This window comes from Muntiacus reevesi, chromosome 15 (genome assembly GCF_963930625.1).
Source record: "Muntiacus reevesi chromosome 15, mMunRee1.1, whole genome shotgun sequence".
NCBI classification, from domain to species: domain Eukaryota; kingdom Metazoa; phylum Chordata; class Mammalia; order Artiodactyla; family Cervidae; genus Muntiacus; species Muntiacus reevesi.
The window spans coordinates 54241275-54268114 of NC_089263.1; the positions used below are offsets into that span (position 1 = coordinate 54241275).

At 56.2% G+C, this 26840-nt stretch overlaps 1 protein-coding gene across 1 annotated transcript in view; it reads right to left on the bottom strand.

Moving 5' to 3' along the window:
• ITPK1 (inositol-tetrakisphosphate 1-kinase) overlaps positions 1-26840 on the bottom strand; it is a 155389-nt gene that overhangs the window by 53649 nt on the left and 74900 nt on the right. The window contains exon 3 of the mRNA XM_065906510.1: positions 10958-11083. Coding sequence (XP_065762582.1) covers positions 10958-11083 — 126 coding nt within the window. The remainder of the gene's footprint in view (positions 1-10957; positions 11084-26840) is intronic.

The following is a 26840-nucleotide window of genomic DNA, read 5'->3' on the forward strand; positions in this document are numbered from 1 at the left end:
TGTGTGTGTGTGTGTCTGTGTGTCTGTGTGTGTGTGTGTTGTCTTCAGCCACAGAGCAGCCACATCGCACCCCCAGGGGGCTCACAAGCGGACAGAGACATGGGGTGACTGGTGATAACAGAGTGGGGCAGTGTTGCCATGTTGGGGTGTGGCTGGGGGAGTAATCCAGCCACGGGGGAGAGGGGAAGAGGAGAGGAGAGAGGGTTTCTGGAAGCCAGTGACGCCGAGCCACAAAGGGTCGCAGGCATGGGACACACGAAAAAACATTTCAAGCAGAGGAGACAGCAAAAACCGAGGCCTGGGGCGAGGCCGCCCACATGGCTGGGCGGACAGAGCTCTCAAGGGGAGGTTACGTGAAGACAGCGGGGAGAGACAGCTGGAGACGGACCAGCCACGGGGTTTGGACTTGATCCTAAAGCAACAGGTTCTGGGCTGGGGAGTGACGAGCCAGCCCTGAGCTTGGCGGTGACCCATCCAGCGGTGTGCAAGGCTAAGCGGCTAAGCTTGGAAGGGACGCGTCCTGGGCAACGTGTCAGGCGAAGCGCTGGCCTTGGGGGCACGTGCGCCAGGTTTGCCGGGCAGGAAGAACCGAGATGCTCCCCGACCTTTGGCACAATATTGTGCCTGACCTGGCAGAGGGGTTGAAAGGAAAACGACGGTGCAATTTACTCCTCGGCCTATTTTGCTCTTCAGACCCGTTCTTTAAACCCAGGAGCTCAGGCCAGGTGGCCGGGCCCTTCCCACACAGGGAGTACAGAGGAGAAAGGCTGGCTGTGCATGAGCACTAGACAGGGAAAGGTGACCAGGTTCAAGGCCCAGGCAGGCTGCGTGAGCCCGGCTCACACACTGCCCTTCCCAGGACCCTGAGTGCCCGGCGGGGAAAAAACAACAGGATGCGGAGGTGAGTACTAGGTCCCGGCACGCTTGCATTCTCTGTGACGTGGTGCCAAATGACACTGATTAGAAACACCTCCCAAAGGGGTGGAACAGGGGCCAGGACCTGCCTGGTGGGAGTGCTGCTGGCACAACTTCTGTGGAGAGACGCTGGGCAAGGGCCAAAATTAAGAAGACATAAACTCAGCATTTCTATTTCTAGGTGTTTTTCCCACATAATTCCCCACATGGGCACGCAAAGGTGTATGTTCAAGGGTATTTACTCTCTGCAGCATTTCCAAAACATGATGGGAAAAGTTCTAAGTGTCCAGCAGTAGAGGATGGGTTAAGAAAAGGATTTAAGGTTATTTGGTGGAATACTATGCAGCTATTAAAAAGAATAAGGCAGCCTGAAGGAAGGACTGCTATGGAATCATTTCCAAAACAGACCACACAAAACAATGGCTTTGTGTGGGGATGGGATGACCACCTTTGCCCCTGAGCACAGAATTCCCTGAAAAGGTTTCAGGCTGCCCCTTCCCAGATGGGGGCTGGTGGCTGGGCAGCAGGGGGAGGAAAAGACTCCTTAAATTTGCTGCATGTGCACACGTTAGCTACGTCAGATGGCAGAGAGCCAGACAGAGAGGACACAGGGAAAGCCACACCTAAGGAACCCACCAGAGTCACAGTGCATGAATAGACTCATAGCACTCACTGTCCCAGGGGGAGAAGGTGGGAGAAACACTGGAGCGTTCTGGAAGCTTCCTGGCAACAGAATGCCAGCCGTGACCCCCACCTGTCCCTGTTGGGGAACAAGCCCCAGAACAAGGGTTTCAGAAAGGGCAAGACACTGGAGGAATCCAGGGCTGAACTGTACGTGACCCATGCCATGGATAGAGCTAAGGGGAAACCCCTTCTAGATGGGGAGACGGGAGGAGAGTGGGGGGCTTAGGGAAAGACTGCCTGACGGGGTAGGATGGGCCTGAACATCTTGGGTGTGCCAAGTGTCCACCAGTGGCTTCCAGATCACAGGCCCTCATCCCATCCCAAAGCCGGATGCCACCGACAACCATCCATCCCCCGGGTCATCTTCCCAGACAGTCTGCAGTGTCACGCGCCTCGCTCAACCATCAGAGGGAAAACCATGGTCCCCATGGCGGGGACACTGCCGTTCACAGAACTGATGGAAAGTTCACGAAGAAAAGCATTCCCACCGACGGATAACCCCAAACTCTGAGGAAGAGAGGGCGGGGAGGAAACGGAACACTTTACCATCTGAGACAACAAACACCTTCTCCCCTCCTTCCCAGGCCCCGGACTAGAACAATACCCTTCTTTCTGCCCCTGGACCTCAGCACCAAACTTGTAGGCGTCCTGCACCTCCCGTCTGCGGGAGGCTGGCAAGGTGCCCGGCCAGGCTATGCACCTGACCATCGTCACATGCCCTGTCACAGCGCCAGGGCACTGCTCAGGCCCTTGAGCAAGCAGAGACTGCGGCCGCATGCCAGCTTTGCAGCTGGTGGGGGATGTGCAGGGCTGGGTGCGGCCGGGAGAAGGCACCTCCCCAGGGGCTGACTCTCACCCAGGACAGGCTGGCATTTCCACTCAGCGGCCACTGGTGGGGCTGGAGGGGGTCCCAGCGGCATCACAGCTGAGCACAGTGAGCACCAGAGAGGGGCTGCCTGGTCCCAGGGGCTCGGTGTCACCCCAGCTCAGCAGCGGCCCCCTCACTCCCTAAGCACCTGTCCTAACCCCGCGCACCTTCTGCACCCACATGTTCAGATGAGCCGGTGGAGCAGCCCCAGCCCTCGGGCCGCGTCCCAGGAACCAGGCCACAGGCCGGCTCTGCCCGCCCCACCCGAGGCTGCAGCCTCCAGCCAGAGTCGGACTCTCGGCTCCCAGAGGCCTGTGGGGTCCCTGGCCTGCTCCGCTGGGTATGCCAAGTTACAGCCAGGACTCGGGACGCCCATGCCAACTCCTCCTGGAGTTGCCTGGAATCACAGCAGAGTTTGCGGGGTGCTGTTGAACTCTGGGACCCGGGGCCACTCAGGCCAGGGCCCCTCACCCCTGCACTCAGCCACCCCGCCTTCCCAGCCTCTGGCTACAGGAGAACAGACAGCTGTGGCTGCCAGCCGTGACCCTGACAGTGACCCCAGGTGCTGCAGACCACCGCCTCACTTCTGGCCGCACATCTCCGCCCTCTCCTGAGCAGTGGCCATCGCAGGCCCAGGATGCGCACTCTTGCCCGCCGCTGTGCTGGCCTGCACCAGCCTGTTCCAGGTTCCCAGGCCTCTGTGCTGTCCTGCGACATGGCCGTCAGCCTGCTCCACAACTTCTCCCTGCCTACCAAGCTTTTAGGCCCTGGCTCAAGTGTCACCTCCTCAGAGAGGTGATAAGAACCTACAGGTTATGACAGGCCTTGATTTTTCCTCTTGCTAGAACTTGCCACGGGCTTCCCCAGGTGGCACAGTGGTAAAGAATCTGCCTGCCAATGCAGGAGATGCAAGAGACACAGGTTCAGTCCCTGGGTCAGGAAGATTCCCTGGAGGACGTGGCAACCCACTCCAGTATTCTTGCCTGGAGAATCCCATGGACAGATGAGCCTGGCGGGCTACGGTCCATAGGGTCACAACTGAGCCACTGGGCACACACAGAGCACAGAACTTACCATGACTGGAGACTATGTTGCTTTTCCTCCATTCACTTGTGTTTTGTTAGTAGCAACCCTGCCTCCCCTATATCAATAAACACACACACACCAAATACAAATCTGTGGGGACAGAGTCTGTGTCCACCTGATCTGTCTTACTTTTTGTATCTGTGATGTCTTTTAAGATTCCTAGCACACAGTAAGTGCTTAATTGAGGCTCGTGGAATAAAGGACATAATGGTTATTTGACAAATGATCTCACGGATCAATGGAGAGACAGAGATACAGGCCAGGACAGGGACTGGAAGCCAGAGGGTGTGCGAGGCCTGAGGCAGGGGCCGGGACCCAAGCCGGCATGGGAAGGTCCTCCCGCCCCACTCTGTCCGTCCCCAGAGGACCGAAGTTGGCAGGGGCCCAGCACGTGGCCACCAGAGCAGCTTTACTCTCGGCTGGTGAGAGGCTTTGTGATTTATTACACGAAGTCCAGGGAAACCACACAGGCCTTTATCGTGGGCACACAGACCACACGGGTTGCACAGAAGCCAAGTCAGTAGGTCATGGCCCCAAACAGGCCAGGAGGAGCGTGGAAGAGACCTTCCTGCCATCCTGAAATGACGACCCCGCCAGACTACAAACCTCTTGGGTGGGAGTTCTCGATTTCCAAAACCCAGAAGCCCAACACATCCACAGGACCGAGCTAAGGAACCCTGAAATGATGTGTACATCACATCACTTGGACACAAACACAAAACCTGTACACACTTGTACACATCACAAAACTTGTACACACGTTTTCCCTACCATTTGGGGAAAATGTACTATTAGCAAATGTTCTAAAAGCCAGCACACCACCAACCCTGTGCTGTCCACACACACAGAGGGATGGCGGCCAGCTCCGGAGTGAGCTCAGGCCCTGGGGCGGCGTCCCTTCCCCGGCCGTCCAAAGTCCAGCTCTGCTCCGGGCAGGTAACAGAGTCGTAAAGTCTAGCGTCTTCCTAGGGGGCCGGCCTCCCTCTCCACAGAGAAAGGCCCTGCAGACAGTTAACGGCCCCAAACAGCACCACACTCCCTGGGGCAGAAAGAGCGATTCACAGCCACCGCCCGGCAGCCTAGCCTGGGCGCACAATGGCCAGATTGTTCGGCCACCTCCGCCGCGGGAGGAGGGGCCTCCCGACACAGGGCAGCTGTCACGGGGAGGCTGACCTCAAAGCCACCCCCGGAATCCTGTCCTGGGGCCAGGGCCACCAGATCCGCCCAGCTCTGCCTCCCTGGCCTCTGCCCGGCCAACATTTATTTCATCATCGGGGGGCACCAGCAGGGTCAGAGTCTGGCACGGCCAGACAGTGACCCAGCATCACTGGCCCTCAGCCCCCAGGCGTCTGTCAGTAGGCTGTCAAGGCCCCTCTGAGGCATCTCTGAAAACAATGCAAGCTACCTTCTTCCTGAGTGACTGCAAGCAAGTGATTTAATAACCTCCCTGGGCCTCAGCTTTGTCACAGGAAAAATGGGGAAGTAATTCCATTTTTCCATGGATTGATGTAAGCACCAAACAAGATAGGAGATGTGGAATGCCCACGGCCAAGAGGCCCCCTTGGGATGTGCTCTGGAAACGGTGGCCTCTCCCGTGGCTCCATGGTGATCATCTAAACCCTTCACTGGTGCTCAGGGTTCCTATTCTGACCTCCCTCCTGAAGGTCGACAGATTACCAGGTAGCTGCCCCCAAAATGGGCAGAAACTCACTTAACCTTTGATCGGTTCAGATGTTATCTTCTTAATCAGACTAGAAGGCCTCAAACAGTAAAATCTGTTGTTTCTGTTAATTCCACTCGGTACCCGCCGCACATAGTACATAGCCCTGTGATGGCAGCGGCTCGGTGCATGTCTGGGGGTGACAGGCTTTGAGTCAACACAGCTGTGAATTATTTCAGAGCCGCAGGGGCTAGAGGAAAACGGAGCTGGGGTCTTAGAGGCGATCATCCCTGTTCATAGCAACCACCTTTCAGCTTAGGTACCACTGTTCTCAAGCCACTGTCTTCTGCTGCCATCCTGGCATCTTCCCGGTGCGGCCGGGGGGCAACCAAGGCCCCGGTGGGTCAGCTGGTGAAGAGTGGAACCTGGCACAGTACCCAGAGTCCCCCAGAAGCCCACCCGGCCCTGCCTCTAAGGCTACAATCAGTCCACTCTTCCATCTACTGTCACAGAGCTCAGATTCCATTTGGGGACACTTTCGTAATCACGGTCTCATTGACTCCAATTACAGTTAAGAGCTCTCAAGTTGGCTGGGACTGATAGCCACAGATAAGGCTGCTAGAGCGGTACTATTGCCATGGAATAATAATAATAACAGGGACCTCCCTGGCAGTCCAGTGGTTAAGACTTCTCCTTCCAAAGCAAGGGTTGTGGGTTCGATCCCTGGCCAGAGGGCTAAGATTTCACATGCCTCTCAGTCAAAAAACCAAAACATAAAACAGAAGCAGTGCTGTAACAAATTCAATACATACTTTAAGAATGGTCCATATTTAAAAACAAACAAACAACAACAAAAAAATTTCAAAGATGTATTTTAAAAATACCTTTAGAAGAAATAAATTATATAAATTTAAAAGGAATAACAATAGTAATAGCAATAATGATAATCCTGCGTGACTCAGGGGTCACTAAGGGCTCCACCTGGGCAGATGGCTTACTCCTGCTCTCACACACCAGGCACTAACCGTAAGGGTGGTGAACGCTTCCACGCGCTCATGACTGGCACCTGTCTTGAGGGCATCATGCCTGTGAACATGTTTCAGCACCTTTTTTATGTTTTCAAAGAAAAGGGCCCCGGGTATTGTTGCTCACCCTGTTCGGCTCCCGGACCTGCAGGCGGCTCTTACTCCTCTGAATCCAGCAGGCACTCACAGGCCCGGAGGATCTGAGGGGCCACTGAACTGTCAAGAGTCGCCGAGCACCTATCACTTTGGGGCAGAATCTAAGAGCCAAGACGAGCCTCTCTGAGGTGTTCTAGGCAGTGAAAAATGCATGCTCCTGATCACTGGGCCACCAGGAAGTTCCCAAAGATGATGTCTTATATGATTCCAGAAATATCAAAGTCCAGAACAGGGCAAGAGAGCGTCGCGAGTATGAGTGGGTGCAGGGGACCCTGGAGGGACAAAGGGGCCCCAGGGGTCAGCTCCAGGGGAGCGGGCATGAGGAGGAAGGGGGCTGGACGGGCAAAAACAGAGTCAGAGCCAGAAACTGGTGGCTGTCTACAGCTGGGAGCATGTGGGCTGCGGTGGCCCGGGCTGCTCAAAGGCCAGTCTGTCGTGGCCGAGCAAAGCGCGCTGAGGACGGCGGGGGTCCCAGGGTGAGCAGGGGACACTGCTGAGCCTCCGATGGGATGTGTCCCTCTCTGTGTTGGAACACCGCCAGGTGCCAATGACTGCGGGCTCCCTACTGCCCCGAGCTCACCCGCGCTGGCAATTTCCCCTCCCAAGCAGGGCCTCTCTTTTCACTTAAGCCTGATGCAGGATAAAGTCTAAGCCCTGCAGCCTGGTGTGAAATGCGCTCTCTCCATTCTTCTCGCCACCGAGCAGGTCCCCAGGTCGGAGGGCAGGCCCACATGCAGCCAACAGAGCCGGGTGAGCCGGCCCAAGCCCCCTCCCTCCTCGGGCCTGCTCCCAGCTGCCCCCCTGGAGCCGTTTTCTCCCTCCAGGGACCTGCCAGGGCGCCCTGCGCTGCCCACACCCACGATGCTCTTCAACTTCACAGACATGTGGGTACCGTGTGCAGCAAAGGGGGAGCTTGAAGCAGATCCCCAAATGGAGAGACTAGCCAGAACAACCCATAAAGAATTACAAACCTCCAAACAGACGGAAGGAAAAGCGCAAAGTTTTGGAGGCCTTGGACAGGGAATGTACCTGCAGTCGGCTAACTGGAGAGACTGACCCCAGAAAGGGGCACCTGAGCCTGGGGGTGGGGATGAATTCCACTCCAGGGAACAGCCTCTGCAGAGGCAGTGAGCTGGAAAAGAGCTCAGAGCTTGAGCAATGAAGGGATGGGTGGAACAAGATGGGGCTGTGGAGGGAGGGAGGCCATGGCCAGCCTGCAGGCCCCACAGGCCACGACAGAGCCTACAGTCTTTATTATCACCGCAGTAAGACATTTTCTACCCAGGGAGCTCAGGGACCAGGTTGGGGTGTCTCCCAGCTCATCACTTGGGGGGCTGCAAAGGCAGTTCCTGGTTTGCCCAGGCCTCTCCTCCAGGCTGGGAGTGCAGGGTGGGAGTGTGGATGGTGCTCAGCAAGTAGCAGCGTGCCGCAGTGGAGAAAGTGGTCCTTGAGTCCACACTGGAGGTCTGGGGACCATTAGAAGGACTTAACGTCCTGCCAGCTAATGGAGATGGGCAGAAGAGGTGACAGTTCAAACTCAAACCTCTTCCTGCAAGCTCATTCAGGGAAAACCCCAGGAAACTCTACCTGGCCAGAGCCGCTGCCCCGAGGAAGATGATCGCTCGGTAATGCTTCTATCCATTCTAGGACGGCAGCGGCAGACCCACGCCCCGGGTGACACCTGACAGCCGCCCTGGATGCTGCGGTCTCGCTGATCCCCTGAGGCAGCCGCTCTGGATGCCAGGAGACCCCTGAGCACTGGGACCGGGACCTTTGCACCACCCTAACCCCACTCGCCCACATGGACGCAGCCCCCGAGGCACCTCTGCCCAGGTCTGTTCACTGATAACTGAATCTCGGGGCAGGGCCTCAGTGGCACCAGGCTGCCGGCTCCACAAGAACCTTGGTGCAGAAAAACAACTGAATCATCCCCCTGATTCTCCAAGCCAAGCCCTCTTGAGACCAGTAGTTTTTTTTAAAGGAGGGGGATGGTGAGGGGGCAGGCAGCAGCTTGGGAGCTGGTTTCTATGGCAACCAGCTTCAGTGATCTGTATAAACCCCAGACCCCTAGTCCCCAACCTGTCCTCAAGGGCAGCCAGAAAAAAAAGCATAACGTCTCCGCTCTGAGAGTTCCTTTCAATCCCTGGGCCCTGGAGCTTAGTGGGAGCATCCCATGAGCAGAATGCTCTAGAGTTGTTCAGAAACATCTCAGAAACGTATCTATCTTGACCCATGCAGCCCCAGGCCACTTCCCCAGGGACCTGAGCTGTGCCTTCGGAAAAGGCCCTTTGAGCTGCTCCCCTTCTGGGCCACATCACCTTTCTCTGTTTTCTTAGGACAAATGGCAGAAAGGCCAGTGCTGCAAACCCCAGCCCCAGGCCCCCGCTTCCAGGCCTCTGAAGTCTGAACACGCCTCGGCCTCTACTGGCCCTGGGCCCCTCCACCCATGCCTCCTCATTTGTGTCCCGAGAATAAACATTAAAACAGGCATCTGAAAACAACGGCTTGGTCAAGGTCAAGTCTGTCAGTCTACGGCCTGGCTCTGAACTTGAACCTCGTATGTCGTGCCGGGTGGGGTGACCAGGGCAGCGCTGACAGCACCAGGCCCCGCGGCGCTGAGCGGCCTCACCTGGCACCTCTCAGCGCTCCTCTCTGCCAGCCCCTGCCCATCTCTTTTCCTCTCGGGGCCTGCACGAAGCGCGGCCTTCTCCCCAAAGGATTGTTCTCTTCACAAAAGAGGAAACGTCCCGGCCTTATCAGATATCCGCTTCATGCTCAAGCACAGATGGATAAGTGAAAACTTATCCCAGAGATACCCAGGCTGGAAGGTTATCCTGAGGTCACCCCAGGCATCTGAGGGCAGCTGTTCTGTGTGCCCTGGGTGAGACAGACTCCCGAGACCAGCTGAGACCCCCCCTGGGACATGCAGCTGGTGGCTGAAACCCTTGAAGCTGCATGTCCCCACGTCCCCCACGATGAGCTCACTAACCTTCTTTGCACCAGAACGGGAACTCAGGGGACCCAGTTCCCCTTTACTGGTCACCACCTGCCTGCGCCGTGGGCTGTGTGTCTGCTTGCGGGGAGCAGGGGGTGGGAGGTTCCCCAGGGCTGGTCGTCTGTAACCCCCCAGGGCAATGGGGCGGGCGGGGGGTGCAGTTCTTTATCTAAGAAAGTAATGACACAAGCGGGAGCCGCCGGAAGAGCTCAGCAAACATCAGACCCGTCTAGTACTCAGACACTTACTGCTCACGGCAGCCTTCTCATAGCATCCCAAGACGTAGGAGCTAGCAGCAACCCCATTTCACAGAAGAGGAGACGAAGGCGCGAGGTCGTACGCTCACACTGGCCTTGACCTTCCAACCAAGCACTCACTGGGACCCGAGCGCCGTGTGAAGCACTTTCACACGCATCGCGTTGCTTACTCCTCCCAACACACGGCTGACACCATTGTGCAAATAAGAAAACTGAGGCTTCGGAGGAGCCCAAACTGGCCTTCCTCCATGGCCCCCAGCCCTTTGGGAGAAGGAGGGGGTGCATCATGTCAGGCTGCTGGCCAAAGTCACTGCAGGGCGCCACCTGTGGACAGCACACCTCCGCAGGTGCGTGCGGGAGGGGAGGGAACACCAGCTGGGTCACCAGCAGGCCACCGGGGCCTATGGGAGTCTGACATGGGGGGTCAAGAAGGGAGCGCGGGTGGCTGAGGTCACCAACCCTGGACTCAAGGGCAGAAGAAAACGCTGTCAGCAGGAGGGCTGCTGGTGGCGATGAGATTCCCCTTTGTCCTGATCGGGGAGGACAGGATGTCACCCCTCCAGTCATCACGCTCTGAAAAGTGCTGGTTCGAGCATCCCTCCCACTGGGGAGGCCCTGGATCTCAAGTGCATTTTTCACTGATAACATGACCTTGTTTTTCATGACCCCGAGCCGCTTTCCTGAGGAATGAATCACGCTCTTGTCCACAACAGAGAAAAAAACACAGGGCAAGTCAGTGGGGGCGATGGCAGAGGCGCTCAAGGCGGCGGGCAGGTCACTGTGGGGTCAGGGCCCAGGACACTGGGAAACAGGGTGAAGGGAGGAGGGAGGAGACAGGGAGACTTGGTTGGAGCTCAGAGACGCGCCTGCGGGTTCAAAGCCATGAGCAAGCAGAGGGGGTTCTCCACCAGGGCAGGAATCAGGGGCCCAAGGGCAGCCGATGCAGCTCAAACACCCTCAGGGGACCTTTTCGTCAAGGGTGGCAAGAGGGTTCCCACCTCTGTGCCAACACAACACCTGTGGCTCTGGCCATCTGTGCAAGAAGGAGGCAAGGGCATGATCAGACTGGACAGTGCCCTGATCAGTAAATCGTATCTCTAAGGGTAGGCGGCAGACGGGGGTGGGGACAACTGGGCCCATCTCACATCCAAAGACAGAGGCCCCAGCCTGGAAGGGCCTGACCACAGGCCCACGTCTTGGCAGCAGCAGAGCCGTGTCTATGGGGAGCCCAGCAGGACAGCTCCACGGCCTCAGAGGCACAGAGCCGTTCCCTGCACCCCCACTCCCACCCTGACCCCTACGCCCGCACACCTGGAACCTGTGCACCAGCTCCAGGGACTGGCTGTCGTTCTGATCGGCTTCGAGGATGACATCGGTCAGCTTGTGGATGATGACGTCCAGGGGGCCCTGCTCCTCGATTGGCCGGCTCAGGTTCAGCTGGAAGCGGGAAACACAGAGAGAGAAAGAACAACTTGAGCCCGTGAGCCTGCTGCCCTGTCTATCCCATCCCTCCTGCACGTCCCCAGGGCACGGAGCGCGAGGAGGGCCGGCACTCCTAGGACAGGACCCGCTGAGGCCCTGGAACTCCTCCAGGGCAGATCCCCGATCTGTGCTTCCTTCCCCAAGCGCCAGGCTGCCCGGGACACAGAAGACACACAGATGGAGTCAGGGTGACCAAGGACCTACGGGTCCAGCAAGAGTCACTGTGAGAGCGTTTACTGGCCACCCTGCAGCTGCCCCACCACCCAAGCCCTCTCGGGTGGGGACACCAGGGTTCGGCAAGGTCAAATCCAACAACTGAAGTCACACGGCCAGACCTGAACTGAGATCCAAGCAGACACTCTCCCCACGAAACTCCCCACGGTCTTGGCAAAGCTGTGATCTGTGCGAATCTAAGAGCCGTCGCTCTGCGAGGTTGGCCGCCAGCACTTCACGCTGAGATCAGGGCTGGCCTTTGATGACAAAGCGAGGGATGCAGGGCCACCTGGAGCCCCCGAGTCCCTGGCTTGCCCTGCTCCACTGGGGGAACGAGTTTATTTTTTCAAGAGCGTGGGGTTTGGAAGATCGGGTCCCGGGGGACCCAGGGCTGCTGGCTGACAGCCGGCATCCCAGACCCCCAAGACGGAAGCACCTGCCAACAGCCGGGCCACCTGACACCGTGCTTCCTGGCGGCCAGATGTCTACCGCCCGGCACGCGGCCGCCACCACCTGCAGGGCCTGCGCCCTCGGAGGCGGCAGTGCCAGCCGATCACCTGGCTGACCCTCCGAGTGGCTGCAGCGGAGGCCAGAGAAGGCCACAGCCCCACCCGTGCCCTCCGTCCCACTCCCCCAGTGGGGCTCCCTCCGGGATTCCAGGCTGTTTGTTTCAAAGTCATTAGGGAAGAGATCATGATGACAGCTCTAGGGAGGCTCGGTGCTAAAAACGTATGTCCAATTGTTTCTTTTTATCTTCCAGCCACACAGTGAGAGGCAATTCCACACATGACAGTGGAAAACACAGACTTCTGAAACCTGCCAAGGATTTCACAGTGAGGAAGCAGAGCCAGAACTGAATCTGGGCCGGTCACCCAGCCCCCATCCCGAGTCCCGTGCCCGCGCTGTGCCCTAGAGCCACGACCGCCTGGGTGCCTCGCCCTCTGGCTGCTGGCCACGTCTGGCCCTTTGGAGGCACCAGCAGAAGATGGGAGAGAGGATGGAACAGGAGTCTGGGTGCTTGTCCCCACCATCCTCACGACCCCAACATCTCCCTTGAGCAGGGCGGCCCCTCTCCCAAAACCACCACTGTGTCTAGGCTCTTCCCTCCCCTCGTCCCCTTGGGCCTGGGGTGGTGACACCCCACCACTTTGGGGGTGCCTCACCACCTCCTGCCGACTCCTTTGACCCCACCCATGCCATGTCATCCTCCTGTTTTAAACTCTTTTTCCATTAAACCTTCAGAATGCACCAGGTTTTTCCTGCTGATAGCCTTAACTCCTCTTTTTTATTGTCTGCCAGGAAAGATGTTAAGGGATTTTCCCTATTGAAGAAAAAAAAAGTCTCATGGACTTCACAAAAGGAAAATACTGAAGAACACCGATCCCTTGATTTTCTAGCCGGTGAACAAAACAAAACAGCAAAAATCAGACCAGCTGAGCAGCTGCCCATCTTCCAAGACTCCTAGATGGGGAAGGGAAGTGGTACTTGTCCTCACAGGATGGCCAGGAGCTGGAGGTGACAGCTACACCTTCACAGACCAGGACCCCAAGAGCTGAGGAGGAAAAACGACTGGGTGAGGCCTCATGGTTGGGAAATGACCCGCTGGGACCTGGACAAACAGCAACACAGACGGGCTGAGCCTGCAGCCAAGCTGCCCATGTCCTGGGGCCTGTGCAAAAGCCTAGCAGCATCCCAGGGCCTCAGTTTCCCCTTCGATAATAGCAGGAAACTCCAAGGATCTTTCTGGTTCTATCCATACATTCACTATTAATTTCCATCCAATACCATTTCTTAGGGGAAAAAAAAAAAAAAAAAACGGGATTGGAAGGAAGGCAGAGCAGCCGGTGGCAAGTGGGAACACGGGCAAGGAACAGCTCATTCTCAGAGATGCCCATCTGCCCTGTAAGCAGTGGCTCCACTGTGACAGGCACCAAAGCAAGAGGCCAACATTTTCAGACCGAGACGGCTACGGGCGGAAGAGCCTGGGTCACGTGGGAGGCTGGGCAGGGTGCCCCAGGCCTCGGAAACCCCATCCCAGAGAGAATGCTTCCTGTGCAGCAAGAAGGGACAGAAGCCAGCCCCTGAGAGGACTCTGGGGTCCCCACGCCTCTGGGGAAGGAGGTGGGCAGGAGAGCCCCTGGGCTTGTGCTCGCCCAGCATCACCCAAGGTCTGTAGACCTGACAACTGCGGGCTGTTTGCAAAATAAGATCCCCGCGTTCCCGGCCACTCTGCTGAAGGTAAACAGTTGAGTTTTGGAAGCCGGCCACTGCCCTTTGTGTATTTTCCAAGCGTTTTCTGTGCCAGTGAAACCCTTTCACGAGAGCCGGGGCTCTGGACACACATCAGGCCTGGCTAGTCCCCGCTCTGCATCCTCGCCAAGGCCCGAGCAGAGCTGTCCGTGGCTCCAAAAGGCCCTCCTGGACCAGCCTTCCTCAGAGGACCGGACAAGCCGCTGACGCCCTAAGGGGGTCTACCCCAAGGAGCTGGAGCCTTGGCAGCCCTGAAGGGGTCTACCCCAAGGAGCCGGACCCTTGGCAGCCCTGAGGGGGTCTACCCCAAGGAGCCGGACCCTTGGCAGCCCTGAGGGGGTCTACCCCAAGGAGCCGGACCCTTGGCAGCCCTGAAGGGGTCTACCCCAAGGAGCGGAGCCTTGGCAGTCCTGAGGGGGTCTACCCCGAGGAGCCAGCGGTCCCTCCTCACTGGCTGGGAAGGGGGAGAAGGTCTTCCGGGGCTGCACCCTCAGAGTCCAGGGGAGCCAAAACTGCTGTCGGTCAGCAGGCTCCGGGCACATGCAGGAGAGAACCTAGGATCCTGCAGAGGAGGGGACCCTCAGAGGGAGCTGGGGGTGCCACAAAGGAGGGGACCCCTCATGGAGGGAGGGGGTCCCAGAAGAGAGGCCCTTGGCTGGGGGGGTTGCTGCAGAGAAGGGAATCCTGGGACCAGCGGGGCGGGTGGGGGGAGGCACCTCAGAAGCCTCGTTCCCCAGATGGGACGGGACTGGGGGCCAGGACGGAAGTGAACTCACTCCGAGTGTGTCATTTGGTTTTTCTGACCACACTCTGCTCACAGAAAAGGAAACGCTCCTGTTTTCCTCCTCAGAGAGGATCCAATGGGCCCCCTCAGCCAGTCACTGGGGGTCCGGACGGAAGGGCCCCCCGTGGTGGCCAGAGGCGCCACGTTTCCAAGTCAGGCCACCCTGAGAGGCCGGCGCTGGATGGTGCTCTGCAAGCGCTCGGAACTCGGAGAAAACAAGGGCCGGCTGTTTCCTCAGTGGCGAGGGCGATGAGGCAGGCGAGGGTGGAGGGAGGCCCAGGGGGAGATGGGACAGAAGCCGGCAGACCCCAGAGGCCCAACAGCCACCTCCGACCTTGGGAACAAGCCACCCCTCTGTGATCCAAGGGGAGCTGGGTGCTTGCCTCCCGCCCACCAGCTGGCTGAGGAGGACAGGATGCAACGGTGGGCACTTGGAGACCCCTCCTGGCCGAGTGGCCTCTGTGCCTCGGTTCCCCCCTTCATAAAACAAGGATGTCAGAACTATGCCTTCCAGGGCTGGTCTGTGAGTTAGAACATTCCGTTTATAGATGTGGCACCTAAGCCCTCTAGACATCTTCCCGCTTCAGCTTGATCACTTGTTAACTTGACAAGCATCTTCTGGGCCCCTCCTGTGAACGAGGCACAGATGCCCCCTGTCCTCTCATCTCAGGGCCTCAGGGGGACCGTAGGAGCATCTCTGTTCACACTGGGCACAGTCCCAGCCGCCCCAGACCCTGCACGGGGTGATGCTCCTCTTCCGCAGTGAGTCCTCTGCCTGGAGTGTCTACCCACAACCTGTAGCCTCTCGTCCACACATGAGCTCTTACTAGTCTCCCAAGCCCCAGTACAGAAGTCTTCCAGACTCCTGAACTCCTCGTTTCCCAAACAGGAAGCATTAATGGATCCTTCATCTCAACCGTGTCCCTGAGATGCTGTGCACATCCCTCCAAGACTGCACTGCAACTTCCCGGCATAAAGTGGTTTCTTTAACCTTCTGTCTCTTCCACAAGATCCTGAGATTCCCCAACGACCAGGGCTGCAGCCTGGCCTCCCCAGGACCTAGAACCAGGCCCCAGGCAAGAACTAGGCTGTTGCTGTTGTTCAGTCACTAAAGTTATGTCCAAGACTTTGAGACTCCATGGACTGTAGCCTGCCAAGCTCCTCTGTCCAAGGGATTTCCCAGGCAAGAATAATGGAGTGGGTGGCCATTTCCTCCTCCCAGGGACCTTCCTGACCCAGGATCGAACCCGGGTCTCCTGTGCTGGCAGGTGGATTCTTTACCAGTGTACCACCCAAGAAGCCCAAGAGCTTGGCAGACGTCTGCTAAGTGCACTGGTAGCTTCAAAGAATGGAGCAAGCAACGCAGACCCAGAAGGGACCTGCCACGGAGCAGGGTGACTCTTTCCTGCGAAGGCGGTTGATATGGCCTCCCAGAGGAGAAGGAGGTGTCCAGACCAAGCCATGGAAGGGAGAGGGAAGAACGGGACCTCCAGAGATGGGCAGGGGAAGGAAGGCTTAATGCAAGTAGAGGGGCAGCTGCCAAGATGCAGGAGGCACCATCTGCATTAAACCCTCTCCTTTATCTATCAGTTCCAAACACCTCAGGTGCCCTAAGCTACCACCTCTGAAGAAACAGCACTGACCCCTGACTGGCACCTTGCAGAGGGTGGCCCATCACCGCTCCCCCTTCTCATGCTCCATCTGTGGGCTGGAAGCAGAGGAAGATTCCAGTGCCTAGGGGACCGGGATTTGGCTGTGGTATAAACAATGAGCAAATCTTCAGTGCATTAAGCCACCAAGAGTTTGGGGCTGCCTGTGAGCCAACCCGAAGGCAGTCCCCACAGGAGAGATCGTGGGTGGGGGAAGGGCGGGGGTGGGGGGATGCCAAGATGAGATGAAAGACAGAGTTCCAGCTTTCTAGAGGATTCTCTGGGTTGTACTTTCAGCCCTCCCTTTGCTCCCAAACTCCCCCATGCGCTTCCCTGATGTGATCAACAACCAGGTAGATGTGAAAGCATGTGCATCGGGAAGGCTGGGGACTCGGAAAAACTGGCTTCCACCGCCCACCCCATGCTGGGGGCCACTCACCCTCTCTGGCTGCAACATGCAAGGTATGCTAGCAGAGACCTGGGCTGCGGAGAAAAACCTATGCTTTCCTGAACAGCCAGACAGGCTGCAACGGCCCTCTCTACTGCAAAGGCTGCAGGTGAAGCCGGTGAGGATGTCAAGCAGGCACGGTTACTATTTCACAACCATGCTTGGTGGCCGGGTCCTCTAGGAGTGGCTGTGAGGCCTGGCATGTTATTTAGGCTCTGTGTCTCTCTCACGGGTCCCCACCTCAGGCTGCTGTGAGAACTGAGTTAATGTGTATAATTACTCAGGACAGAGCCTGACACAGAGCTGGGGTGCTAGAGCCGTGCACTCATGCCAGACCATGGCTGCTGGCCTGAAACCGCGGGTTCTGAAGTGGGGTGACCACACAGGCTTGTACTCAAATGGGATCTTCCTGGGTGACGGGATGTCTTTTATTTGAATGAGGCAATGCTTGGTGGGCTGGATGGGGGTGGGTCACCAGAAAGATCAAGGCATGATTAGAAGCTTGGAACTTTCAGCCCCACTCCCTATCCTTGAGCAGGGAGAGTGCTGGAAAATGAGTGAGTGACAGATCATGCCTTTGGGACGAAGCCTTCATAGGAAATCCCAGGAGGACAGGTTCAGAGAGCGTCCTGGCTGGTGAGCACGAGGAGGAGGAACTGAGAGAGAGGCTTGCCCGGGGGGTGCAGAAGCCCCTCCCCACATCTCTTGCCCGATACACCTGTTCCACCTGGATGTTCAACTGTACCCTTTCCCACAGTCCTTTATAATAAGCTGGTAAATACTAAGTAAACTGTTTTCCCAAGTTCCAGAAGCCAATGCATCAAATTAATCAAACTAGAGGCGGGGAGCGTGGGAACCTGTGATTTACAGCTGCTGGTTCATGAGCACAGATATCAACCTAAATTTGCAACTGTCATCTGATGGGGCAGGGGCGGGGGGCGGGCGGGACCTTGTGGGGCTGAGTCCTTAACCTGTAGAGCTGATGCTCATCTCCAGGTGATCAGTGTCAAAACTGAGTTAAATTGTAGGACACCCAGCTGGTGCTCCAGGTTTGCATGGTATGGGAAAAGCCCCCAGTCAACTGCCATCAGACATGGCGAGTGTGCAGAAGTGTGAGTAAAGGAGAGTCGCAGGAGGTATGCTTTTCCTACCACTGTACACTCAAAAAGCTCAACTATTCCGTTTCTCTCGCTATTCTTACTCTTTACATTATTACTGCCCGGTGAAATCTCCCGAGTACTGTTAACAAGGCGCTTCCCTGGTGGCTCAAGTGGGAAAAACCCTGCCTGCAATGTGGAAGACCTGGGTTTGATCCCTGGGTCAGGAAGATCTCCTGGAGGAGGACATGGCAACCCACTCCAGTATTCTTGCCTGGAGAATCCCATGGACAGAGGAGCCTGGTGGGCTACAGTCCATGGGGTCGCAAAGAGTCAGAAATGACTGAAGCGACTTAGCATGCAGCACACACGCACCGTTACCAAGACACACCAGAATCTGCATTCTGCAAAGCTAGGTCACGTGTCCTGGCTCATATTAGGCTTCTCAATGCATTTGCTGCCACATTTAAATGGACCATCCCCGTTAATGATGATAAGTAACACAGAGTTCTGACTCTGGGCCACGGCAGGTGCACATGAGGACAGCAGGTCACAAGACAAGTTGAGTAGCCTGTCCAGGGTCATCCCATCATAGCTGCATGGGAACCTGGTCTCTCTCCTGCCGAAGTCAACTGACCGCTAAGCCAAAGGGTGTCCCGGGCACCTGGGGCTTTCCTTCTATTCCTTTTCTCCCTCAGTTCACGCCATGTGGACGGTGTGTTTTCAGCTGTAAGTCACTCGAGGAAAAGCTTTTTGTCTCAATTGAAGTCCTGACTCAATGACCCCAATGAAAAGCACGTGGGCAGAAGATCCAATTTATTCTCTGGCCTCTCCAAAGTCTGAAGATGGAGCAGAACTGCCATCTCCAGCACTGAAAGGCTCCAGTGGGTGGGAGCAGCGCTCCCCTGAAAGGCAAGTCGGAGCTGGTGCCTTGGGGACAGGCTACAAAAAGGCACCCGGCCTTGGAGGACGCTGCTCTGGTCTTGTGCTTCTTGGTGGGACTGGATCCAAAACACGACGGGCAAGCAGTCCTTCCCTGGCAAGAGCGACTCTCCCTCCCGAAGGAGCTCCAAGTGGCCCTCAGAGGGGTCAGGAGCTAGACATCATGTGGGGCTGATCCCCAAAGACCGCAGGCCGGGCCAAGCACAGTATGGGGTGCCCCTGCGGCCTCCGCCCCAGAGCTCCCTAACCCAGTGCCCCAAACTCTCGGTAGCTGGATTCCAATAATGAACATAATAAACCACCGTCCAGTTAAGGCAGAGCATGGATAACCCTTCACCCCCGGAAGATGAGGGGTCAACTCGATTCAATAGCCCGAAGATGAAAGTCCCTTGTGGGCAGCTCCAAAGTTCTGGGAATTTGCAAGCCAACTTTATTTCAGAGAGCCAGAAAAGTTACTGCCTCCAGCACTTGACGAGAGTATTGGTACAGCCTTGGCACCATGCTAGGCCCACCACAGGCCCTCGGGCAGTCACGATCCCGAGGAGCGGTGTCAGCCCTCCCTTCCTGGAGCCTTCTCTGCTCTTGGTGCCTAGAGACCTCCATCAGTCTCAGGTCTGGCTGGACCCTCTTCCTCTGACACCAACCAGTAACTGTCCTTCAGGCTCAGGTCACTCTTTCCTGGGTCCCAGGCAGGATGCTTACCTGCCTGGTGAGTTGCAGAGAGTTCTCCTCAGCTGAGGCACCCTCGCTGAGGTCGGGAACTGCCTCCTGTTCCACAGCCCAGCTGGCCTGGGCTGAAATTCTTCCCGGAGGCTAAAGACTCAGACCATCCACCCGTCTACCTACCCACCCATTCACACGAGATTTATTGAGCACTTACACATCCACCCCTCCAAGTCAATGTTATCCCCAATCTGCATGGAGAAAATGGATACGGGGTGGGGCAAGGTGAGCTTCCCAAGGGCACAGCCAGTGGCGGAGAGGCCCAAGGGATTTCTGACCCCAAATCTACATGCTCTTATCCCCACAGCCACCACCCTCGTCCTGTTTGCAGTATCTGTCCGCCAGGGCAGGGGCTGGGACCCCCAAGGCCCCCAAGCGTATTATGCCTATGTTGGATTCAGGGAGGGAGTGTTCCACAGGGTCCATCGGAACCCCCGATCAAAGTCCCCAAAGAAGTCCCAAGAAGCCTCAGGAACACGTTGCAGACACCCTGCAGGGGCGGGTGAAGAAGTCGAGGCTGCCTCAGGGCCACAGAGCAGAGAAGGACACAAGCCCAGGGGACGAGCAGGGTGACGCAGCTCACAGTGCGAGGACATGAACCCTCCAGAGGGGAGGTCCAGCCTCCACAGGGAGCCCAAGAGGCCGAAGGTCTTACCGCAGCTGTGCTGTAAGCCTGGCTAGCGGTGGCGGGTGGGGGGTGATGTCTCTGCCTCGGGGTGTCTGTCTACAGCCAAGCAGAATGCAGTATCAGAGTCATCAGACACGTGCCTGCTAAGACACTTCAGTCGTGTCCGACTCTGCGATCCCCTGGACTGTAGCCCACCAGGCTCCTCTGTGCATCAGATTCTCCAGGCCAGAATACTGGAGTGGGTTGCTACTTCCTCCAGGATATCTTCCCGACCCAAGGATCGAACCCGTATCTCTTACATCTTCTGCACTAGCAGACAGACTCTTTAACACTGGCACCATCAGGAAGCTAGTCACCAGACACTGACCCTCAGTGATCTAAGAGGATAAATGAGGAAAAGAGGTACGGGGACAACAGTCCCTCAGAGAGGCTCCTGTTCACTTCACTTGACCTTCCCAAAGCTAAAGCCTGGGATGATACGAAGCGAGGCGCTCCATCTGAGCTTCCAGACAGCTGAACTCAAATGCCACCACCCCTCTTCCAGACCCTTCCCCACCCACCCCATACACATGTTGGCTCTCAGCTTCCTCCCTGCATTTCCAACTGAGAATTTTAGATCAAGCATGAACTGACCTGGACCCCAACTTCCCTTCTAGATGGTAAACTCAAAGTCGGTACCCAAAGCGTAGTGCACATCCTCCATGCGGACAATGTGTGAGGCCAACGAGGTGGAGGAGATGTGAGAGGACAGCACCCTGCGGGCCACAGGGCTGAGCATCTGCAGGGAGCGGAACAGGACTGCAGGAGGTGTAAAAGCAAATGGGCTGAGGCGTCTCATCTGACAAACCTTCAACACATCAAGAACGTGGTAACACCGATCTGTGCTTCTGCTCTTTAAGATTTAAATAGAAGAGAAACCACCACTGCTTCACGAACCCGACACAAAAGACTGTTCTTTATTCTGGTCTTGTTTTCTCGATATCTCAGCATGTGGGGGTGGTGAGTGGGGATGACGAGAGGACCTGCTTCATAGGCTGTGTTTTCAGCCATTCACTCCTCCTCTCACCCACCCACCCATGCACCCAGCCGAGCACTCATTCACTCACTCAGCAGTTCCTGTGAGTGGATGCTCTGTGCCTAGCTTTGCTCAAGCGCTAAAGAGAGAACAGTGGACAAGATGGTCAAGGTCCCTGTCTCAAGACCTCATATTCTCAAGTGGGAAGAAGGACAATAAACCAATCAAGCATCACAACATGAATAAAATCAGTGTAGAGAGCATGATGTGGTGGGGGTGGGGGGCGGGGGGACTCAGCAGAGAAAGCCCATTATGAGCTGAATTCTGTCCCCCCAAATAGGTGACAGGGCTTCCCTGGTGACTCAGCTGGTAAAGAATCTGCCTGCAATGTGAGAGACCTGGGTTCAATCCCTGGGTTAGGAAGATCCCCTGGAGAAGGGAAAGGTTTCCCACTCCAGTATTCTGGCCTGGAGAATTCCATGGACTGTAGAGTCCATGGGGTCACAAAGAGTCAGACACGACTGAGCAACTTCACCTTCACAAATAGGTTACATGGAAGTCCTAACCTTCAGTACCGTAGAATGTGACCTTATTTGGGAACTGGGTCATTTGCAGATGTAATTTGTTAAGCGGACATCATACAGGAGTAAGTTGGGCCCCTAACACCACATGCCTGGCATCATTATAAAAAGGAGAACTCTGGGTGCTGACACGTGGGAGAACGTCACGTGAAGATGAAGGCGGAGATCAGGGTAATGCACCTACCAGCTTAGGACACTGAAGACCACCAGCCACACAGAAGTGAGGAGAGAGGCCTGGGACAGACCCTTGCTCACAGTCTCAGAAGGAACCAAACCCGCTGACACTCTGGTCTTGATTTCCAGCCTCCAGAGCTGGGAGACAACACGTTTACTGTGTAAGCCGTACAGTCCTGAATTCATTTTGGCAGCCAAGGGAACTCATGCGAGGCCCCTCTGAGGACGCACCATCTGAGCTGAGACCCGACTAAGGAGAAGGACCCAGGAATGATGGAGAAGGAACGGGGGAAAGCCAGGTGGGGCCCCCAGCACAGGCTGCGTTCAGTGGGTCCCAGGGAAGGGTGACAAGGACATGGGGCAGCTTATGCAGAGCCTCCAAGGGCGGGAAGGAGTTGGGAAGATGTCCCCTGGGGGAGGCGAAGCCCCTGGAGGGCGCTGGGCAGGGAGTCACGTCTCAGATCTCTCTGAAGATACCAGCCTAGGAGGTTAACACGTATGAGGCGCCAGGGCCCCGCCTCACACATGTTGTAAGCACTTAACAAGCCCAGCTGTCATTTCTATGGCCTCATCGAATAGCTGGCTTAAGAAAGAACTTCCAAAACCAGGATGCTCTGAAGAGGGCTGCTCAGGAGCCTGGCGCTGACTGGCCAGGTGACCCAGGCCAGCACTCTCCTTGTCTGTAACCTGGGGGCCCTGTCTTTATTTCTTAAAGATTTTTTTTTAACTGCTTACTTTGTATTGGGGTACGGCCCATTAACAAAGACTGTTGTGATAGTTTCAGGTTATCAGCAAAGGGACTCAGCCATATGTATACATGTATCCATTTTCCCCCAAACTCCCCTCCCATCCAGGCTGCTCCATAGCAGTGAGCAAAGTTCACGTGCTATACAATAGGACCTTGTTGGTTATCCATTTTAAATATAGTAGTGTATACATCTACCCCAAGCTCCCTGACTATCCCTTCCTCCCATCCTTCCCCCCAGCAACCATGGGTTCATTCTGTGAGTTTCTTTCTCTTTTGTAAATAAGTTCACTTGTATCATTTTAAAGATTTTGGGGTGTTTTTTTTTTAATGTGGACTATTTTTTAAGTCTTTACTGAATTTGTTGCAACCCTGCTTCTGTTTTCAGTTCTGGTTTTTTGGCCAGGAGGCACGTGGGATCTTAACTCCCAGACCAAGGATTGAACCCACACCCCCTGCATTGGAAGGCGAAGTCTTAACCGCTGGACCACCAGGGAAGTTCCAGGCCCCATCTTTAATATGAGACCCCCGGGTGGGCATCTAGAGCTGGTGGGATGAGACTGGCTGCCCGCCCCCAGCTGGGATCCCCAAACAAGGCTCCCTCCTTCCCTGCACAGCCCTGGCTCCTGGCCCTGGAGGGTTTTCTTCCCTGCTGACAACAGAAAACACATCTCAGTGTTGCTTTTATCTCCACGTTCCTCCCGGAGTGACAACTGGCAGCTGCATCACAAGTGGCTAAGAATTCTCCAGGCCAAAAATACATCCTCTTTGTGCATCCTTCTTAACCATAAGGAAGGAAAACTTTGAGTCAAACTTCTACAAAGCCTGCAAAGATTATTTTTCAAGCCCTGAAGCAGTTCGCTTTCTACAGTCATTTATTTCCAGCCCAGAGAGCATTCCTATCCCTTGAGGCGGTTTCCAAACTGGTATTTGATATAATGTTAATGAAGGAGTTTTTTTAAAAAAAATTTAAACACATCCCATGAAAAAGAAAAATTCAGTATTCCAAATTGCTTCAAGAGGAGCTAGGTGGTGTCAAGTCAAATTGGCATCTTTGGCGCAGGGCTCAGGTATTTTAAAATGCTCATGCAGTGACTTCCCTGCTGGTCTGGTGGCTAAGACACTGTGCTCCCAAGGCAGGAGCCCAGGGTTCGATCCCTGGTCAGGGAACTAGACCCGCATGCAGCAACGAAGACCAGGCGCAACTCCATACAGACACACATGTATGCATAAAACGCTCGTGTGCACCGGCGGGGGACAAAGGGAGACGTTGGCGCTCGCACCCTTCCTGAACTGAATTGGAGAACTCTGAGAATAATGCCAGGTCACAGAAATGTAGAAACTTGACCAAACCACCACGGGACATCCTAACCAACACGTCTGCCCACCCGCTCTGGGTGATGGGAAGAAGTCCCCAGGGACCACCACTCGCCACGCGGGAGGGGCAGCTTGCTGCGCTTGTGATGAGCGGTGTCCCGAGGGGCACGTGGTGACCTTGACGGGGAGGCTGCGCTGCACTTACTCGATGCCTCTGAGCGCTGTTTTTAAGCTCGGGTCAACGAGTCCCAGGGGTGGCTGACGGGGCAGCTCACGCAGCCTGCGAAGCCGGCCCTCCTGTGCAGGGGTGGGCCTGGGTCCTTCCATCTCACTGTGGTACCAGCTGCTCAGGGGCGCTCGGGAGGCCTCGACACAGAGACACCCAGGGCCTCGAAGCGGAAAGCGGGGAGGTGGCAATGCCCGCCAGCACAGAAAGGTGCCGCTCTCTAAGGCGGGGCGGAGGAATGAAATCCCCGGGGGGTTTTCCCCGGGGTTTACAGATTAAATCAGCATATGCAAATGTGCTATCACAACTTCTGCTCAGAGGTCAGTGACTAAGTGGTCTCTAGGATTCCTGCAGTCCTAGAGGTGAGGGGGGAACCCGAGGGTCCCCCACACGAAACTTGGGGGTGTGGCGACCGGGTTCAGGAAGGTCCCTGAGGAGGTGACATTGAGCTCAGGCTGTGTTAGCACAGTTGCACCTTGGAGGAAAAGGAAGAAACAGCCTCGTATCTACTCACGGGGTTGCCAAACCTAATGCGCAGTTCCCTTTTCTCATCTTAGCAGGGGCCTTTATCAGTGTTCCACATAGAAGCCTGGGCTTTCCAGGTGGCACAGAGGTAAAGAACCCACCCGCCAATGCAGGAGACGTGGGTTTGATCCCTAGGTTGGGAAGATCCCCTGGAGGAGGAAATGGTAACCCACTCTTTTTCCGCTCTTCTTCCCTGGGAAATCCCATGGAGAGAGGAGTCTGGCAGGCTAAGCAGGCTACAGTCCATGGGGTCACAAAGAGTCTGATGGCTGAGCACGCACACAAGCACCCAGGGGCCCCTGTGCCCATCAGACATCTCCCAGCATCTCCTCTGGGCCTGGTCCCTTCCCGGGTCCCGGCACAAGGACCAAAGCCGAGAGCGGAGAGAAAATGGACCAGGAATCAGGACCCAGTGACCACAGGGGTGGACAGGGCAGGAGTGCAGGGCTGTGCAAGGGGTCATATACCAGGAGAGGTGGGGGTGGGGAGGTGTAACTCGAAAGAGAGTGAGCTTTGTCGGGGCAGAGGCCACGTCAGAGGCCATCCTGAGTGGGGGCACTGGGCCAGTGTGTGTGAAGGGGCTCAGGTCAGAGAGCCTGGGGACAGAGGAGAGGCTGGAAAGAGGACACACAGATCCTCAGGGGCCTCAGGGGCCAGTTGTTCAGTCGCTAAGTCGTTACTGACTCTGCGACCCCATGGACTGCAGCACACCAGGCTTCCCTGTCCCTCACTATCTCCCAGAGTTTGCTCAAACTCATGTCCACTGAATCGGTTCCTCTGTCTAACCACCTCATCCTCTGACACCCCTTGTCCTCCTGCCCTCAATCTTTCCCAGCATCGGGGTCTCTTCCAATGAGTCGGCTCTTTGCATCAGATGGCCAAAGTACTGAAGCTTCAGCATCAGCCCTTCCAATGAGTAGTCAGGGTTGATTTCCTTTAGGATTGACTGGTTTGATCTTCTGAGTTCAAGGAACTCAGAAGCCAGGGAGGGTTTGTAATGGGAGGGAATGGCTGTAGGGGGAGTGTGTATGCCTGTGTGTGTGGAGCAGGGTGAGACCAGGGCATTGTGTGTGTGTGTGTGTGTGTGTGTGTGTGTGTGTGTGTGTGTGTGTGTGTGTGTGTGTGTGGAGCAGGGTAAGACCAGAGCACTGTGTGTGTGTGTGTGTGTGTGTGTGTGTGTGTGTGTGTGTGTGTGTGTGTGGAGCAGGGTAAGACCAGAGCACTGTGTGTGTGTGTGTGTGTGTGTGTGTGTGTGGAGCAGGGTAAGACCAGAGCACTGTGTGTGTGTGTGTGTGTGTGTGTGTGTGTGTGTGTGTGGAGCAGGGTAAGACCAGAGCACTGTGTGTGTGTGTGTGTGTGTGTGTGTGTGTGTGTGTGTGTGGAGCAGGGTAAGACCAGAGCACTGTGTCTGTGTGTGTGTGTGTGTGTGTGTGTGTGTGTGTGTGTGTGTGTGTGTGGAGCAGGGTAAGACCAGAGCACTGTGTGTGTGTGTGTGTGTGTGGAGCAGGGTAAGACCAGGATACAGGAGGGCTCCTGGGCAGCATGGGGGTAAGACCAGGGCAGTGTGTGTGTGTGTGTGTCTGTGTGTGTCTGTGTGTGTGTGGGTAAAGACAACGGTGCAGAACTAGGACAGTAATGGGGGTAGGGAGGGAAGAAGCAGGACTGTACAGTGACCTAGTAGCCAGGGATTGAGGATGGGGTGGGCATGTGCCCAAAGGACAGATTCCCATCAAGCAAGGGGGTAGGGGGTGCCAGCCCCAGACTTTCTCCAAAGCCAGGAGTGGGGAGAAAAGAGTGGGCTCTGACGTCAGGGTCTCAGGCCCCCAAACAATGTGTGAGTCCCCCAAAATGATCTAATATTCTACCCACGGATCCCTCCGAGCCTCTGATCCAACACCTGGTCACAGTGCCTTCCCTCAGCATCCTGCCCCGGAGGCTGACTGATGCAGGAGGGAGATCCAGCAGTTCCTATGGCAACAACCCCTCCCTCCCTGCAGGAGGGGGAGACTCTGGAAAACCCACAGATGAAGCAGCGGCATGTCCTGGAAGGCAAGGAGACTCCCTGAATTCCTTGATCCTGACCCAGAAAACTCTTCTTCCCTCTGGGGAGCCAGCAGGCGTCCTCAGAAGGTGACTCTTGTCCCTCTGCCTGGCGGTGCCTCTGCTCATTTATCTGTGTGCATTTCCAGAACCTTCTGCCCAGAATGGACTCTGGAAAGGTGGGCTCTGCCACAGCTCTGACTGTCCTGGGTGGGGAGGACCTGTCTACTCCGCTTCCCCCTCAGAAAGCGGGTGTGTCCAGGTCACCCACGTGGGGAGGGTGGGGGGACTTGGCGCATGTCTGTGCTGCCTGCATGGATCTGCGCCGACCTGCTCAGCAAGGTCAAGTCAGAAA